This window comes from Nipponia nippon, unplaced genomic scaffold, assembly GCF_047370975.1.
Source record: "Nipponia nippon isolate SJK-2023a ecotype South Korea unplaced genomic scaffold, ASM4737097v1 scaffold_31, whole genome shotgun sequence".
NCBI lineage: Eukaryota > Metazoa > Chordata > Aves > Pelecaniformes > Threskiornithidae > Nipponia > Nipponia nippon.
In genome coordinates this window covers 3,053,699-3,073,322 of record NW_028262349.1, presented here as the reverse complement: position 1 = coordinate 3,073,322, position 19,624 = coordinate 3,053,699, and the positions used below count along the sequence as shown (strand labels likewise).

The following is a 19,624-nucleotide window of genomic DNA, read 5'->3' as shown; positions in this document are numbered from 1 at the left end:
TGTACAAACTAGCGGTGCTTCTGCCTCCCTCCTCTTCCATTAAAGAATTTATCAATGCTAGTCTAAAAAGGTATTAAAATTCCTGCATTTTAAGATATCAGTGATTGTTTTGACCTTGTGGCTATTTGTTACATCTATAGTGCAAGTGAAATTATTTCCTTCTGGCCTCTACATGGCATGGAAAGCGAAAAGCTTAGCAACCGTTCCACTCGTCTGTTGAGGGACGGGCCGAGCGACCAGCAGCTCTGCTTTGACGGTCAAATTACACAAGCCAAACTTAACCCAGGAGCAGGCTACAGGCTCAATTATTTGTTAAATTAGTCACATTTTAACATATTTTGAAGCTTTATTTCCTGAGGTCCTAGGCACACTATTTCTGTGTTTTCTATGGTTTTTATTTTAATCGATTTCAACTAGTTTTGCTATTACGTCTTTAGCCCTGGCCTGTTTTTGCCTTCGGTCTCTCAATGAGTTGAGGTTTTCCAGAGAGCCTTGAAAAATATTTGAAACGTTCTCAGCAGGAACTGGGCTGCAGAACCTGATTCTGGGTGACTAAGCACTGTACTTGACTCCCGCCGCAGAAGAGGCAAGGCCTAAGCAGGCACAGCGAGTGCACTGTGCTGTTTTAAATGCCTGCTGAACCATTTAAAACTCCCTGGGCTTGAAAAGAGCAAAGCAACAAGAAGCTCGAGCGGAGGGGAAAAAGGATTATCCCTGCAGCACCACAACTGCTGCCTTTTGTAACTCCTGACAGGGCACCACTGTGTGAAATAGGGGAAAATTTTTAATTCTGGTAAATTCAACCACGACAATTTGTCCTGTACCAACAGCAGCAGCTCTGCATACTCCGAGGCTGCTAAAGCACAGCCCGCACAGCTCTACGGTGCATTGTTCCTTCTTCCTTTCCCTTTGCAATACAGAAGAGCACGCAGAGACACTCGGTCCTTACATACAGCGCTCTATCTTGAGCCAAGCAGCTGGCTATTTGGATCAAAACAGAGCAGTTGAGGTGGAAGTCTGAAGCTTTCAAAATTAAGGGGAGAGCTACAAACTGCTCCATTTCAAGGGGGCAAACCAGCTGTGGCCATAGATCCTGGACAAGCAGACATATGCCCTCTCTAGGGCAAAGCCTGGACCCTGCACGCGCTGACTCACTGATGCTTGGAGAAAAATACCATCGGGTAGGAGTTATTCAACCTGGTTTTATCCACCGAAATGGAGTAAGCATCTCAGCCCTTTTGGGCAAGATGCAAAGCCTCTTAAAAATGCACCCCTCTGCATGGGTGCCCTACCCAGACATTTGCTTTCTGATGAGCCGCGAGAGCTGCCAGGCTCTCAAGCCAGCCTCCCCTGTCCTGAGCAAGTCCCTGTCGCCGTGCAAGGAGAGGCAGGATGCTCTCAACCACCACCACCGAGACAGACGTCTCTTGATACACAGGACTTTGAATCTGTCCTTTCCTGCAATCACTACGGGCCAGAAGTTTGACAGTATTTGTGTCCCTAGGGATACAGAGAAGCATCCAGTGAGACTTTTGAAAGCCAGCTGAGCTGTATACCTCCCATAAAAACCAGCATCCCCCTCTTAAGGTGTGCTGACCTGCCTACTAGAACTGTGTCTTTTCACTGCCTACAGGTGAAATCTGGGCAACTGGCTCAGACTAGAAACGTTCTTACGCCCTAGGCTGGTGGCTGATTGCATCTCACCTGCTTCTGATCTGCTTTTGTGGGTCTCCATAAAGGTACTTCTGCATTTGACCTTGGAAATCCCGTTAGCAGACTGTTATTTTGCACCACGGCATGATCTGATCTGTAATAATACACAAGGCAAACCCTCAACCAATAATTTCGAGACCATGCCCATAACTTCTAGCAAACCGTATGAGCTCTTTTAGCCAGGTATTGAGTCTCTATTTCCTCGCCCAATGTCATTCCAGCCTATCATGACTACATCCAATTTAGCTCTAGTTTATTGTTGTTGATATTATTATTATTTTTATTGGCTCTTAAGGAAGAATTTAATCTTAAAACCTTCTCAGATCACAAGAGATTCTAGCAGCAGCAATGCAGGTTGGACACGTTAGAAATACTTTATAAAAGATAAAATAAACAAATAAAAAACAATGGTGTATAAATCCCTTTTTAATTGCACCTAAATCCTGAAACTCAAACTCCTATTCATGAAGGAAAATCCTGTAATTAGTAGTGATTATCACCTTTTAGTCCTAGGCAGGAGGGAGGTGGGATGGGAACACCTCACTTCAAATACTATTCCTTCTCTCATGCTCTTTTTAAATAGAACAAGCTTTTTTTCCTTCCTTTTTTCTTCCCTTTTTTTTTTTTCTTTTTCTTTAAATAGAGCACTGGGGCTGGGGGATGTTTTTTGGCTATTGTTGGCGTCAAAGTTAGAAGAGCCACAGCTGGCCGCTTCAGAAAGACATTATCAACAGTGCAGCATTTCAGAGTGGTACCCTTGTATCTAAGGGGAGAGGGAGAGAGACTTGAAAGGGGGAGGGGGGAATACCAGCACTGAGGGTCCGAGCACTGAAATCTCAGCATTTTAAGAGAAAGAGAAGGACAGACAGAGAGAAAAAGAGAGAGAGAGAAAGAGAGAGACAGATACTGTGTCAATACTGCACTGGATTTCTCAAAAATCACACAGCTTTAATACCTGTACACTAGGAAAGCCACTCCTTTGGTAGATTATTGAGTAGTGAGGACTGATGGGCAGAGGGAAATGCATAAACAGGGAAAGGAAGGGCATTCAATTCTGCAAAGGGCAAAAGCACCAAGCACCAATGGTACAACTAACACACTGCAAAAAACCCACCTGTTTACTATCCCATGTGGCTCTCCCACTCAGGATGCACACATGGGAGGCAACAGAAGCTTAATGGGGATAAACAGGGAGATGAGAAGAGGGAAAAGAGGCATTTTCAGCTAGAATGTAACTTGTCAGATTTCTTGTTGCTGTTTACAACAGAGATGCAGCTGCCAGCTGTGTCCCAGCAGCCTCTTTTGTGTCTACCACTGCTGCATTTCTCTTTCCACGCTCCTTTAGAAAGGAGGGCTCTACCTTCTCTGGACCTGGCTGGTTTTCAAGGTGCCTGTAGCCAGGCAATAGCGGCTCAATGCTAGGGAGGAAAGAGGGCAAATGGGGAGAGGCAGAGCCATTGAGACCCAGGTACCCTTCTGCCGAAGGCGGCTGGCCGGCTGCCCTTCACTTCCAGCGCTGCAGGGATGAGGCATCACCCTCCTACAAGGGAATCTGCCCAGTTCTGCTGACGAGACAAGGCACTGCCTGGTGCCGGGGCTCTCCACGCAGACACGTGTGCTAAAGGAAAGACAACTGCCTGTGATTCAGTAACACAGCAGGAAGCTTTCCGTCTCTCCCCATCCTGGGCCGAAAGCAGATCAGCTCCCGTACGCCGTGTCTCAGGCGTTACTGGAGGGAAATGGCCAGTTACCAGTGAGCGAGTTCCGCCTCGCTGGGGAAGCCCTTCAGAGCAGGGATCAGGGTTTTTCTTTGTGTGCAGGATGTGGAACAAGAGCCACACCTCCAAGAAATATGTAAGTAATAACGTGACCCAGGGGCTGCTCTAACTCTTGGAACAACACCCTGGCTTCTTACCGTCTTTTCCACTTCCCAGATCCCTCCCTCCCCCCAAAACAAAGGCTTGTCCCAAATAGCAGGGCTTCCACGGACAGGCGTTAGAGCTGTGTGACTCCTTTCCTCCTGGAGGGATTGAGGAGTTCAGTTACCACCGGGTGGGCAGGAACACTGGCTTCTCACAATGCGTTTGGAATTAACTACAGCACAGCATAACCAATCAAAACGGAAACAGGAAACCAAGAAAAAGCAAAAAACCCAACAGAACAAAAAATTTAGAAAATAAGAGTAAATCCACTTCAAATAAACCAGAACTGTAAAAAAAAAAAACAAACCAAACTTTACATATTTATATATAGAAAAAATAATTCAGAATTAATTTAAAAAGTGGCATGCAAAGAAGATTGTTACATTCTCCTATCATGCATCAGGCCCAATGTCCAAACGGCAAGGTAACCATGACGACAAAAAAGTGCAAGAACTCAGCAACATTACCAAAGGATGCATAGAGAGGCCCACAATGCAACTCAACTCATCTCTGCGAGACCCGGGAACGGGCGGGTCTCGCTCATCTTAAAGATTTCTTGCTTTTTCTCTTTTTTTAAAATTTTTTTTATTTTTTTATTTTTTTCTCTTAAGAATGTAAAAATGTGGGTAAAGAAAGTAAAAAAGAAAAAAACCACACCAACCTTCTCGTAGCTCTGAGGGATGTTAAGGGGGTTTGATGCGGAACACAATGACATGAGGAGAAGAGAAAAATAGGGGAAACACAGAGAGAGTAAAAAAAGGCCTTCTCAAGGCTGTCAGCTGCAAATTGATTGTTTTTTTCTCTTAACCAAAATAAAAAGAAAGGAAAAAAAATGAAGATAGTAACGACCCTCCTTGCTGCCTTCCTAGCTTTCCCCCTCCCATCCAGCTAGGTACCTTTTGTTTAGGAACAACCAAGCTCTGTACAGCGGTCAGACTGCGAGCAATCCTAATTCAGAAGCAGCACCTGACAGAGGTGCCAACCCCAGAAAGGAGCTCTCACTTCTTTAAGTCCATCTGCTCTTTAGAGAAGGGGGAGCGGAACCTGTACCAGGCAGAGCAGACCCGATACAGAGGAGAGCCCAAGCTGGAAATCCGCTCCCCCAGCCCGTGCTCCCCCCAGCCCCCGCACCCGGCTCTGCTGGCGCTAACTCCACAATGGGACTGAATAAGGAAAAAGAAATAATTAGAAGAAGAAAAGAAAAGCAAAACCAAACCAAACCATTTCCTTGCAATGTTAAAACTTACAACTCCTATCCCAGGTGTTCTATAGAGACAAGCATGTTATGGGAGAAACAAGTCAATTGGAAACACAAGAGTGTTCAAGACTCTTTTAAAACAAAAAACGGGAAGAAAAATGTGCATGAACTTTCCCTCCCACCAAAGCAAATCCGTTTCAGAAATTTGTTACCTTTCCACGATATTAACACACAAGAAACAAGGAATTAAACAGCATGAAAAACACCCAAACCACAGGCCGAGCTTGCTTACACGGTGTTTTCTGCACTCTCTCGGCCGGCTAATGTTGGCTTTGCTTTGCAGGCAGGCCTCAGGTGCACACAGGCTAACTTGGATAGAAAGAGGGCTATCCACCTGGAGCCGACTCTTATCCAGGTGCGGAGACAAGCAACTCCATGGTTACAACCTTTGTCTCCTGAGTAGTTTCCGAGTGGCCAGAAAGGTAGAGGAAATTTATAAATAAAAGAATAATGAAAAATCCCCACATTTTTTTCCTGTTTCTTTTTTTTTCTTTTTTTAAAAAAAGAACCCAAAACATTCCATCTAAGCTGTCTGCGAAGGATTTAGCCCTGAATTAGTATCAGATCCAGATTTATGTTCCCAAAAGAAGAATTTCGGGGCCCAGGCGACAGGGCAAATTTCAAACGCAATTTTCCAGCTGGCCACAAAAGGCTATTTAAAAATTTAGCTTGGAAACATTAAACTATTAAAAGCCTTCTCTCCATGTGCATGTGATTTAGTGAGCGTGAGACACGAGAGAGAGAGAAAGACAGAGAGAAAGGAGTGCACACAGGAGCATGGCTCTGCATTTGACTGCAGAGTTAACGTGAGTGTAGGTGGGAGGCGCTTCCTCTGTCGATGGGATGGAAATGGGAACAGTTTGCTGGGATGTAACTTTTCTTTTTTCCTCCCAATGGTATTTTTATTTTTTTTTAAAAAAGTGAGAAGGACCAGCCCTGCTCTCTCATTACCGAAAGGGTTTTGCTGTGGAAAGATATTAAACCAAAGCTACACACAAAATATTACAGGTCAGAGAGATTAAAATAAGGTAACAAAGCAAGCAGAAAGGCTATTGCCCCACTGGGTGTGAGAACATCGAGGGGGCATCAAGCAGAAGCCAGTCCCCCTGTCATCTGTTCCTCATGCTACATGGCTGAAGGAATCTGTCACGGTGGCAGAGAGGCCTGCTGGCCATCTCCAGCTTTCTGTGAGTCTGTGCCCACAGCCAGCGTTCATGGCCAAGCAACCAGTGACAAATTACTGCTGGCAAAGGGAAAACCAGCGGGGACTTAGGCGAGAAGTGAGAATGCTCCCTCCTGTTGCAATCTGCTAAGATCCAGGGGACAGAGAGCTCAGTGGAGGGGCTGAGAGGGTCCTCCCCTCCTCTCACACCCACACCAGTAGAACTGAAACCTTCCCACTTTCAGGGAGCAGGGATCCTTCGGGAGAAAAGGGGATTATGGCCTCTTTGCAGCCAAAGCTGTTCAGTCCCCTTTGGGCTCTGCAGGCTGATGCTGGCAGATTCTTGGGCACACTATTTTGGGTCACACTTGACTTCACTGAGGGCGACATAGCCGTGTGTTGCTGCTCTGCAACTCTGGCGCGGTAGCTGGAGCCACCAGCAACGGTGAGGAAGTCAGGGTGCACCAGGATTCCCCTGCGAGCTCAGCAGCGCACTGTAAGGATCCAACCGATTAACACCAGTGCTTCCCCTGCGCTCAGGGACAGGATCGAATCAAACAGCTGGGGACAAAGGAAGGCCATGGGGAGGGAGATATTTGCCAGTGTTGTGAGCCGATGCGCTCCCTACCTCTCACGTAAAGGTTAGCAGGGGAGGAGTAGCGCACTCCGGCGCTGTTGCTGGCGACGCATTCATACTTCCCCTGGTCCGTCTCCTCACTGCTTTCAATCTGCAGGCCACCTGGGAGGAGAGAAGAAGACCGCAGCAAAGACACGATCATCACCATTTTGTTTTGTTTTTAAGAGAGAGCGCAATAGCGTCAATGTTTTGCTTTCTCCTCCCCTTGGGCTAATGCACACTAGGACACTCCCCGGGGGTCTCAGGCTCCGAGCTCTGGAAGTGCTGAGCCCTCTGCCGATACCAGCTACCGTCTGTGCTCAGCGTTACGGCTGGACACATACGCAACAGGAAGAGAAAATTTAACACCCCCCCTCTATACAGAGTGTTCCTCTCCATACTGAAACGATCAGCAAAAGTATCAACTTTTGTGGCTTCTGCAATGCAGACATTCTGCACCAGAACTCATGAAATCAACTTCAGTAATCCATATTACCATGATCCCCAGAAATCTATCAGAAGGCAGTTGACTTTCCCTTGCTCGATTTGAAGCAGTGACCATAAAAGTGAAAGCCTTTGTCACCCACTGCCTACGATCCCTGGAGCATTTTTATCACTGCTGCCTTTGTTTTGTGCCCAAAATACCTGATTCACAGAAAGCCTGCAGGAGACAAAAGTCAGTGTGAAAAGCACCTTACTGATAGTGAATTTTGCCAAGGGAAAACCTTGTAAATACTGCATTGGAACTTCCAAATTGCCTGTGTGGTTTACACCGACTGGGCCAAAAGGATTAAGGTTTTTCTTAAACCTGTACATTATTGCAGCCTATGAGAATATACGCAGAGCCCATTCTAAACACTCCTGTAAGCAAACATACAGAGATATGCTGCATGTAAGTACATGGAAGAAAATTGCCTCATTTACCTCAGAAGGCTTCATCCCTGCAAAACTCCAGTTAAAATACATACTGCATAAATAATTCAACAGGCTATCAAATGTTTTATGTATTAGGAGTACACGATTATACTACAGATCTGGACAGAGCTCACATGTGGTAAGACTCTTAACTCTCATCTCTGGAAAAAAACCCTAAATATGAAAACCAAACAATTCCAGCTCGGCGTAATGTTATTGATAAAATCTTAAAGTGAGGAAAGTGCAAATGATATCAGTGTTGGTTGCAGATACAGCCTCTTCAGGAAGGAAAAACCAACGTGTTCACATGAGGAGGACATGGAGCTCCTGTTCCTCTGTGTGTGCATGGGTGAAAAAGGATGCTGCGTGGGAAGACGTGAGGCTGTGAATTTATGACAGGGATGGGGTGTGACAGTGCGACTCCCGCCAGCATCCACTGTGTCTGATAGCTCCCCAAGGCAGAACAGATAGAATTAAAGAACCAAAAAAATCCCACCCAAGCCACTAAACCAAACTGAATTCATTTCAAAAGAATCTGTGGGTATTTCAGTATCACAGGAGTTAGAAACCAAACAGACTGAAGCTTCACACTGAGACACCAGCTGCGCGTATTTCATAGTGAATTACAGCTCGAGCATGCTCTGCCATCTGAAAGCTCCACTTCGGTGGAGAGCTGGTCAGCGAGTTTTCCTAGAAACTTCTGTTAATTTGGACAAATCTGTGGGTTGCTTCCACTGGTTCCAGACAAATATTTTGTGCGGCTCATAAGCGTTGCATGTCTGAGTGTACACCAGGGCAGACGAAGCCACCCTGCAGAGCAGGAACGGAACCATGAACTGCAGGCAAGCAGCTTCGCCAGGGGAATAAGGACTCACCCCTTTCATCTTGACCACTGCAGCTTTCCTGGTGAATGCAATGGTGGAAATTATGCTGCAGAGAGGTCAGCGAGTTTTCAGCACTTGTCAGAAGCCAATAGAGATGATGTGTGAAAAAGTAAATCCCACCTACAGCACCTCCTGTTGCTTTTACCAGCAGAGAATTACGGACTTTTAAATTTGCCGGTGTAGATAAAACCAAAGCAGTCTACCAAGGGGCGCACACCCAATTCCTGCTGACTTTCAATGACAGCTTGAGGTCTAATATCTTTTTGGCTCCATTAAAGAGACAGTGCAGAAGCTACTTACCACGGGTATCTTTCCCAGAAAAACCTAAGGGTAAGAGAGTGGGGAGGAAGGGGAAAGAAGGCTCTGAAGCCAAACAAATGAGTATGCTGAAATGGTAAGTGCTGAAGATCTGACTGAGCAGAGGATTGGAAAACTTTCCTCACCGTCAGGGGCTCGGGAGCGCTTTGCACCAATCAAGAGAAGGCCCTAACTATTTACCAAGCTTTGATAGCATTTAATGCTCAAGATAAACTTCAGTCCTTCACAGTCCTGGAGAGATTAGGTCTTAAAACTCTGCCATAAATCTGAGGTAGCACAGCCTGAGACATCATTAGAATAACAGTATCAGTATTACCAAGTGCACCCAGCAAACAAAAAAGGACATTATAACCATATATAAAATAAAGACAGGTATAAAAAAGAAATATCCAGAGGTGAAGCAGGACAAGAAAACATAACAACAACAACAACAAGAATCTGCATTGAGCACAGGTCAATGAAACAGGAACTGAGTGGAGAGAAGTGTTTGGAGAGTGGGTGAGTAAGTGAGTTGGGGGTGTCTTACCTCGGATCGGTGTACCTTCTGCAAAGAAAACAAAGAAAATAAGTGAAAAGACTGCAAAACCCCAAACACCTGGACCGCCCGTGGGAAAAGGACCTGAAGTCAAGGAAGACAGTTCCCAGTAGGAAACTTCCTGCTCTACCTCATCTTCAATTACAGGGACAGACTGAAGAAAGTTCGGGGTACTCAAGGTGGGGACGCCCTTTTTAAAGCAGTCCAATTCAGCTGGCTGTTTACAGAGCCTCCACGGCACGTGGCTTGAAAAGTCTTAAGACTCGCTCCATTTTGTTGCTAAGAATGCAAAGAAAGTCTTCAAGCTCTCAGCTAACATTACTAGTAATTTGCTACTTGCAGAACATACGATGAACCTGCATTTATCTTCATCACTCCTGGGAAAAAGGGTCGGCATTATGGCCGTGCTAGCCCAGACAAGGAAAGAGATATCCAGGTACCTTGCATCACATTAAGAGCTGCAGGTTTGATCCCACCTTTGCTAGCAAATTCCCAGTTCCAAACTTAAGTTATTGCTATAGACGTGCAAGGAATTCAATGCATGTCCTTATCAGGACCTTCAGTTATCCTTCGGTGGCTCCGCATAGAGACTGAAGCCAGATGCTCTGCACTAAAGAAGGCCATGCTACTGCACAAGTGCAAGGGCTGCCTCATGCAACTGCTCTGGAAGCCCCCCTAACGCCAGTGCAGGAGCGGGGCTGCATGGAGAGCGGAGTCCTGCTTGCACTTGCCGGTTGACTGCATCTCTCTTGGGTTGTTTTAATTCAACCCCCCTCCAGTTGTCTCTAGGTGCCTAACGTAACCTAGGCAGGTCTCACAGATGAGAGGAAGCGACATTGCGGCTGGTGAACCATGCCACAGTCAATGGTAAAATCACTGTCCCCCCGTTTGACCTCCTGAGGTTGCAACCATCTTCCTTGGAAAACACGGCAGGTCCTTTTGCTCACAGTGGCATTCAAACTTGTCACACAGCTTATCAAAGAAGGGGTTTTAGTTGGTTGGTTTTTACCCCAATCCTGAAAACAGGGCAGATACCGCAATTACAAGTATTGCCTCTTACTAGGGAGTAACGCAAGAGCTTCTCTGCAACGGTGACAATGCTGTCACTCTGCAGCACCTCCCAGCTAGGGCTTGCATAGCACATTCCACGATAAATATCAGCCTTACACGCTCTCCTCTCCCCCAGTGAGGTACAGCAGCATTATTACCCCCATTTCACAGATGGGGAAGCCGAGGTAGAGGTGAAGCAACTTGCCCAAGGTCACAAAGGGAAGTCTGTGGCAGAGGCAGGAACAGGAGTCAAAGCCTCCTGCGTGCCAATCTTCTGCCTTAACCACCAGAAAACCCCTTCCCTCCTTATCCTTCAGCCCTGCTCATCCTTCTTGTGCTGCGGTTCAATCCTCCATTTTCAGGATAGAAGGTAAAAATATATAGATATTGATTACGCTTCACCTTTATTTTTGAAAGGAGATGAGGGAAGAGAGGTATTATAGTGTTAGGATATTAGATTCTAGTTATATTCAGCTTCTAGTTAAGAGGTTTGGTTATTTGCTAGAGAAGAGTTAGCATCTAGTTAGGGTTAGGAACTAGCTAAGGTTAATAAAGCAGGCTGGTTAGCTATCAGGACAAAGGTTGGAGAGACAGCGCTTGAAAGAGGAAGAGGTGGGGGGAGCGTGTACTTGGGCAGATCTCCACACAGGAGACGGCAGGAAGGTTTTAAAAAGCGAGAGAGAGAGAAAGCAGCAAAGGGTTATAGTCCAATTCAGTGGAAATAAAAACAGCCTCTGATACATCCTTCTGTCTCAAAACTGGAGTGAAAATCTGCCATCTGTGGCACAAATCTGGGACGAGGCTAATGGGAAAAGGGCAGAGCGGGGGAAGAGACCCCAACATCACCCACCGCTACAAAGCTTCTTTGGCCTTGGCTAAGCCTGGTGATTTCCTGCAAAGGTTCCCTCTAATTGACAGGAGAAACACGCTGGAAGTTAGAGCTATGTAAGCATAGATACAACAGCAGCCATTACCTTCTTGTGTCATTGTAGGTTAGTTATTCCCCGTTCCCTCTAAGCATCAGTGCTGTCCCTGGAAATAGGTTGTCAGCACCTCTCAGAGACAGACTGTCTTGGAGACAGTGCTCTTGGAGAGCAAGGCAAGCCAAGCCATGCCACCTTGGTCTTTCCAATTCTATCTCTGGCACACGGAACAGAGAGGTGAGGAGCAGAACATGTTTTGAAAGATGCCCCATGCCAGGGATGGAGGGGACAGAATTTGAATCAAAATGAGATCAAGTAACTCACAAGGAAAGAACAGTAGTTTGAATGGCGGCAGGGACACAGATGGTAGATTTTCACTGTTGGAGTTTCACATCTAACCAGCTTCGTATTTAATACAGGGGCAGCAGGATGGTGGTAGAAGAGGATAGGAAACAGATTAACTATTCTGAAGAACTCTGACAGGTCCTGTAAGATTTGACACGGGGCCATGGTGGTGGAGGGGAGGCACCTGTGTTCAACAGCTGGCCTGCCTGGTGTCCTAAACAGTGCACGGGTAGCACAAGGCTAACCGCTGTCCAGGGCAGAACACGGGCACCAGCTTCGCAGGAAAACTAAAGGAGGAAAAACTCACGCTGGATGCTGACTTTCCAAGCAAAAAGCTGGTTTTGAAATGCCATGGGCAAACTGTTCATCTTGCCTTCCACAGCCTCCCAGGATCTGGAGATCTGCCTAGTTAGGGCAAATTTTGAGGCTACATGAGCCCAGATGGCCAGCCTAGTGTTTAGCAGCAGAGGCAAAAGGCACCTTAAAGGACTTGCCTCTGGATTATAAAGGACCAAGATGGTGCCAGGCAGAATACCATGTGCAGGTGTCCCCCTCTGGCACAGAGGCTGGGATCTGCTCTTCCACCATCCCTTCCTCTGACTTCCCACACAGCAAGCTGCCTACGGATTCTCCAAGCCTTGAAAACAGGGAGAGGAGGACAGTCACCATTGCCATGGTAATGACCGAAAACACATCCCCACCTTCTGTCAGGCCACGTGTGAGAACATGTGTGTGCTATGCTCCTCTCCCGAGGGCTGGAGAGAGCTTTCTATTCTAAACAAGCAAGCAATCATCAAGGGTCTTCTGCAATTTTAAAATGCCGGATCCTGGCTGACAGCTGCAATTGCTACATCTCTAATAACAAAAGGGGACTTGGCACACGGAGGAAATGTGACGTGAGGTCTGCAGACAGGCTCCTGGCTTCGCAAGGGACAGAGATGATCTGGAGAGGGGGCTTTTCCTTCGCTCAGCCCTTTCCCATAGCCTGTGATGTACAGCTTCAATTTGAAAACGCTGCACCCCCGCCTCTCCCTTCTGAAAATGCCAATAACCCTGTTAGATGTGAAACTCCAAGCCCTCCCGCAGGTGTGAACACAATTATCACAGTTCCAGGGTACAAGCTATTGTGTCATTGGGGAATTCCAGGACAACTGTTGCTAAGTTACAAAAAAAAAATCTATCCAATGTTAGGAGGTTCATATTTAGCTGTTATCTCTTTATACAGATGTATTAATTAGGATGATCATTATACTTTTTGTAGCCTGCAATACCCCTGCAGAAATTCATTACGAGGGCAAAATATCCCTACTGAAAGAGTTAGTAGAAGAAATGCATAGCATGCCTCTCAAGAAGCTGTTACAAAGGAATTAGTTTAAAGGGCAAGGGTTACAAATCTGGACATTAGCAGGTTTGGGGTTTTTCGGTTTGATTTTTTTTTTATTTAAACAAACTTACCAAAGGTCTCTGAATGTTAAAAAAGGTGAAAAAAAGAAAGGAAAAAATAAGTTTGTTATAGCCAGTTATTTAGAAAACAGAAGACAACAAGAAGACACAAAAGGTTTCAGTGTTTCTGTGCTGTGGTTTCTGTAAGGCGGCTGCAGGCTGCCTCCCGCTATCCCCCCTAGGTGGCACGGCTGAGCAAACGACATAGCCTTCTACTTTAAATGTCCTGAGACTGCTTGTGTCAGGGTTAAGAAGAAATACCCGCTTCTCTTCCACCACCAAGACCAGTTAAACCCTTAGACAACCTGCGTCTCTAAGGCCGAGATGTTCATGTACGTCTAAGGGAAGCAGGAGCCTAGGCAGAGGTTCTTCCCCTTCTCTGACTGGCAATTCAGCTTTTCATTCAGTCAAAACCCCCAAGCCTTAAATGATTTCCAGTTGCTTGGAAAATTTATCTGGAGGTGGAAAGGAGAAGCAGAAATACTGGATAGAGAAAACTCTCTGTGCTTAATGACATATCACCTGTTTCTCAATTACACTGAAGACCCATAAAATAATGGGTCCACAGGACGATGTGACTATAATGACCAGTCTCAGAGGTCCATTTATATTGCCAGTGAAACATTCAATTTTTTTAATATAAATGAGAACCAAATCTGGACACGGCTACCCAATTTTGCAGAGCTCTGTGTATGACATTTCACTTGTACCTTTTAATGAGCTAATTTGCATGTTTGCCACTAACTCATATTGATTTAAATTCAGTTCTTAGCACCCTTCGTAATAAAGCAGCATGGCTGCTATCCTGATGACTTCATCTCCAAGACAGAATCTGGGTGACTGTCCTGTCCTGCTGCTCCCTCGGCCTGTCCCAGTCTCCATCAGGGAGCAATGCACCGCCAAGTCTTCAGAGACAACGCGGGCGCCGGCTGCTATGCTAAGCCTGTTAGCACAAAGTGCAGAGGTGAAGTTGTGATTTAGTACCAGGGTCACTCCTCCTCCCTGCACTCCTATTCACAGCGGCCTTGTCAAACACCCCTTAGCTGGGGGTAATTGTTAATCCCCAAGAAGCTGAGCTGGAGTCATACTGATGACCTGTGGGTGAAAGACACTGAAGCTCATTAGCAGTGTCCTGAAGCATCCAGCGCCCTAATGTGTGCTAGTGCCACACTTCTAGCAGCAAAGTTTGTTTTCTGGAAAGATAAATGTATTAAATTAAGTTCTGACTTTAGCAGCAGTCGCATCATCAGCGCTCAAACAGGCATCGCCTTGCACATCACACTCAGGTTACAAATACACACTTGAATTTGCTCTGCCTTCATCTTAAAACAACTCCTTTCCGTTGACCAAAATACTAACACAGTAGAGATGACCCTAATGTTAATGCATTTTGCATTTTCACAGGCCTTTGCATCACAGAACAGGCAAGTTTTGAAAGGCTATAAAAGCAGATGAAATAGGGGAACTCAGAAGTCCTGACTGTCCAGGAATCTGCACTCCCTTTCACACAAGCAACAGGTTTTCGCCCCTAAGGACAACAGGGACGCTTCAGGGTTTCACCAGCTTACTAATTCAAAGCAGCTGTAAATGAGATTAATTCTCAGCAGGTATCTTCTGATTTATCAGAAAGGCCAAGGGTTCACTCTGAGGCCAACCAATTCACTGGAATAAAAATGCAGCACTCAAGTGGCTTTAAGGGGAAACACCAGATCAAACCCAGTTAAAGAGTATAAAGGCATTCTAGCAAGATGATAAATGTATTAAAAATAATCTGCCTGTGCATTACTCACACTTCAGATCATGGCCACAGAGCATGATATAATTCTAGTTTACCTCTCATTATTTATGCTGAGTGATTTTTTTTATTTGCATTTGCCTCAGCTGTTACTATAGAACAGGGAGGTCAATCTCATCTGTGTGTGTGGGATTCAACAATCCATTCTAATTCAACAAGCAGTTTAAGTATCTGCTTATAAGTTTGCTTCACTGAATAAGGATGCATTTATGCAGGTGTATAAAAGCCACACCGAACCAGAACTATACTGGATCTTTTCCACTGGTGGCCCATAGAACTAAAATTCTTTATATAGAATCTCTGCCAAACAAGGCAAGAGAAAAAGCAGGCGGTTGCATTCTCTGATGTTCAGATCCAGCATTACAGTAGTCAGGACGGATTTCTTCAGAGCCAGCAGAGGTCTGGGCAGAAGTAGTCAGCGATCACTTGAGTGGCTGACTTGTAAAATGTCTGATACAAAGGGAGCAACTCCAGCTGCTTCACTGAAACCTCTGCTTTCCCTTTGCCTACAACAATGCCACTCTTTTGCCAAGAAAGACTCCTGAAAATGCTCCATCTCGCTTGGCCAAAGGAATGTTCTGAGTAGTGAAGGGACGCTAGTGCTTGCTAGCTCCACCACGCAGACATGTTTTCTCTAGGCTGGGTCAAAGCACTCAGTCCAAGCAGTATTTGAAAGGGATTAGTTCTCGGGTTAGTTTTTGTCAAAAGGTAAAACTTCCAAAGCTTGTTTCATTTTTGCAGCCATCAGGGGAAGCGCTTTATCAGTAGTATTCAAAAATACACCTGTGCCCTCCTTGCACACATACACCCATTCTCACACAGTGAACTGGCAGATTTAACAAGTATAAAAACAGCTCCTGAAACGTGAATATTAAGAGATGTCACATTGACACACACACAAAACAACAAACATAAAACAAACAAAAGAGACAGATGGACAAGCAGATGGGGAAAGACGAAAAACTGACAAGAGCCACGAAGCTGGGGTACATCTGTTCATGGAGATCCACTCCATGGGCACTGCCGCTGAGCACCAAGGGGTCGCTCCAGAACGCCCACAACTGCTCTCCAGCGATGACTGCAGGGACCTGATGCCGGACAGATCCTGCAAGAGCTGTTCTTCAGCGCCAGCTTTGAGAGGCTCAATTTACACCGACAGGATCATGTTTTGACAGTCAGAGGCTGCCTGAGCTGTGGACCCTATACCAGATGCATGCGGCCTAAAATGCCATGTCTGCTGTAGTGGTTTTCTTTCTTCCTTACCCAGTTCTTGCTCTGAGGAAGAAACCCTCAGCTCCCATCCAGTCCCCAGTTTCCTCTGTGCTGGAAGAGCACCATTATCCAGTGAACTAGTTACTGCGTCTCCTGGATAGGAACCAGCTTCCCTGCTGTGATTCCCATTATGTCAACTAGGCAGTAGGGAAGGCCAGGAGGATGGGTTGGAGAGAAAAATACTCCAACCACTCCCTTAGTAAGAACATGAGTCTCAAAACCAAAGAAAAGCTAATGCCCCAATCCAAACCAGTGGTGACCGTGTCTATCAGCCCTCTCTTCTGCTTCAGAAACCTCTGAGCAGTCTCTTCACATCTCTATCTAGGTCTCAATTCCTCTAGTCTCACACAGAGACCTTACCTGATCTCAGTTGTTTTATTCTCCCATTGCTCGCGCTGGGGTCGACAGGCAGGAAATCTTTAAACCAAGTGATCTCTGGGTCTGGGTTCCCACTGGCCGCACAGAGCATTGTGGCTGTTCGTGTCCGCTCCACCACCTTCAGCTGGGGCCCCATATCAATGTTTGGGAAGCCGGGAGGTAACTGGTCCTCTGGCGGTGGAGAACAAAGGAAGAGAGGTTAAACACGTTCTAGGGACCAGGGCAGCTGAAGGAGCTGTTCAATGGAATATACCAAAGAAAGCATCAGGCAGACTTGCTGCCCAGGACTCTCTGCAATGCAATTTAAAACAAGGCTACAGTAAATGGTCCCGAGATGGTTTGTGAAAACATATTATACAGAAAAACTTACCAGCTTGTCCATTTCGTGTGACTATGCTAACCTGGGAGATTCTACATTTAAATGCAATCTATTAAAACCCTTTGGGGCATAGTCATTTCAAAGTTTCTCCAGGTCTTGCCCTGAATCCTTCTGTCAGATAAGTGACTCACGCTTATTTGTTCTTACAGCAGAAGCTGTGCACACATATGTCAAAGATCCCTGCACTGCAGAGTACAGTCTATAGACAGTCACATTTAAGAGGAGTGGTTCATCTTCCCCCTCCAAACCCCACAGTAGGAAACAAACTGCACAGGAGAAATAATGAAAGCGACTATGTGAAAAGGCCTGTCAAAGACACAGTGGAAACTAAGAGCGAAAGGAGAGGAAAATATCATCCAGCTGTAGTTACCAGAGGGGACACACATAACAACAATAAGCCAAGTGCTGTCAGACAGGGTGTGAATTTTAGATTTATTAATTCAGAGTGCGGCTGCCCTAGAAGAAGAAGGACGTGGCACCAGCACCTAGAAGACAGGCTCAGCCCAGCTTCCTGCTTCCTCTCCATCTTGCCTTTGCCTGCGCTAATGAGGGTGAGGAGGGCAATCCTAACCGATGCCGACTAATTTGTGATAACTAATACAAAACCCCAGTGCTTCCCCCATAATCTTTGTCACGACCTCCTAACTCATGTGGAAGAGAGCTGTCTTCTGCTGGCTGATACAGCTCAGGAACATGCCACTTTTTTCCCCTGGAAAATCCGTCCTTGGGGGAGGGCAGCCTGGAAGGAGGACGCGGGCACCAGGGTGAGACTTTATAGGGATTCTCCGTCATTTCAAATGAGGCGTGTTGAGGAATCACAGCCTCGGGAATCTATGGCATTGAATCCAGCCCAAAACCAGGTGAGGGAACAGAAGGGAAATAGCATAAAGGATTTTAAAAAGGTGGGATTTTTAAAAAAAGTAACATACATCACAATCAGCCCCCCACTGAAACCAATGGGAGCTCTCAAACGGCAGCAGAGATGGGCTGCAAACCCATGTCTTGGTTGGGAAACATCCCTGCCAACTGCAAACACAGCGAGAGCTCATTTCCTACTGTTGACACATTACGTATCAGAAGCAACGGAGCCAAACTACGTACGGCTGAACCCAGAGACGCTGGAACAAGAGAGGAACCCAGCAGCCTTGCTATGGTGGGTGTCTCCTTCTGTAGAGCAAAGCAGAATCGCCAGATCCCAGTACTGCTCTACACGAGCTCCAAACACACACAATTTGGCTAAGAGCTATTCCACACTGCTGTGCCTCACGCTCAACTTCTAAAAATCTATGAAGATCGTGAAGGCAGAGCTAAAGGTTTGTGCGGTGCTGATACCCGGGGCCAAGAAACTCTTGTCTAATACCGTTATTAGCAGCGTACAGCTACTGCAGAGAAGAAAAGGGTTTAAATGCCTCAACTGTGTGTTTAAAAACGTGCATTGTTTCCTTCCTCTGACCATTGTTGAAAAGTTATAAAGGATCTATTGTGACTCACTGGAGAGTGAAATGTATTAACCACACCTCTCCTCATATATCAAAGGAATCTGAGCACAAACAAACACGTACCATTTTATAACTGCTTAAGTAATACAGATCTCCTAGGATGGACAAACTTACAGTTATATGAAGGCGTAGTCATTTTGGTGCGTCTGAAGCACCTCTAAAACAGGATATTGCATTATGAAGAGAAACACAAACACCTTTAACTAGGGACTGAAGCAAACCTTCGAGTTCTCCGTTCACCAGGCTGTGCTTGGGTATTGTAGGAGTCTGCAAACAGCGTGTGCTCTTGCAGATCATGTGTGCTGCAAAACCCTAGCCCCCCCAAGAGTGAGCTCAGGACAGAGGGGCCCTGGGAATTGCTTTGCCTTTGCACAGCTTTCAGCCAGGCTTTTAACGTCTTCTCTTCCCTTCTGCTATTTAACCAGGCGGTGGTGTGCTGTTAAGGAGCCGCGGAGCTGCTGCCGCATTGGCTGCAGATGACATCATTATTGATTACTGCTTTTATCCTGCTCCCTGGTGATGCTACTCCACCTGGCTCAAACCCGCGTCCGTTAATTTCATGAACCAATTAACCCACAGAGAAGAGCCCTCTTGACGGGCAGGGTGTGTGCGAGTGTGTGTGCGTGCACGTGTGTGTGTGTTGGGGGAGGCCTGGTACAACTATTATTACTGAGTGTTTCTAATTAAACAAAAATGTTAATCTTGCAGCACAATGTGCAGAATTCCTCTGAGTTTAATTAAAACAACTGCGACTAGAGGCGTGATCAGATTTGAGGATCAGATCAGCGGAGGAAGCATCTCTGAACATCACGTATTGCACTGATTCAAGTGCTCAGATTTCCTTCCTGCCAGGAAAGTGAAACTGCCTTCATCCCCTAACAATTGGATTCCCTGTAATAATGCAATTACAGCCTCAACTCAATCCCCACAAGACATGCACACACATGCCCTGTCACCCTCCCCATCAATCCCCAAACACCAGCCCAAATCTGTCACCAAATAAATAAATAAGGAACAGTTTGGATTGTGAATTCTCTTTCTAAAAGCAGCCCAGGCAACTGCAAGAACAAAAGAACCAAGATGCAAGCTGAAGATGCTTCAAGGGCACATCTGGGCAGCTACCTGCTGTTGAAAATCACGCTAGCTTACGCAGGCAAATGTTTTCACGTGTTGCGCTTGCCATGTTAACAGAGCATCCCAAACACCTCATTCATACC

At 46.0% G+C, this 19,624-nt stretch overlaps 1 protein-coding gene across 12 annotated transcripts in view; it reads right to left on the bottom strand.

Moving 5' to 3' along the window:
• Nucleotides 1–19,624, bottom strand: part of PTPRS (protein tyrosine phosphatase receptor type S) — a 163,325-nt gene that overhangs the window by 54,204 nt on the left and 89,497 nt on the right. For all 12 annotated transcript variants that reach the window (XM_087768953.1, XM_087768959.1, XM_087768955.1 and 9 more), the window contains exons 5-6: nucleotides 16,512–16,700; nucleotides 6,684–6,794 (exon numbers count right to left, since the gene is read on the bottom strand). In XM_087768953.1, the coding sequence (XP_087625079.1) occupies nucleotides 6,684–6,794; nucleotides 16,512–16,700 (300 nt within the window). The remainder of the gene's footprint in view (nucleotides 1–6,683; nucleotides 6,795–16,511; nucleotides 16,701–19,624) is intronic.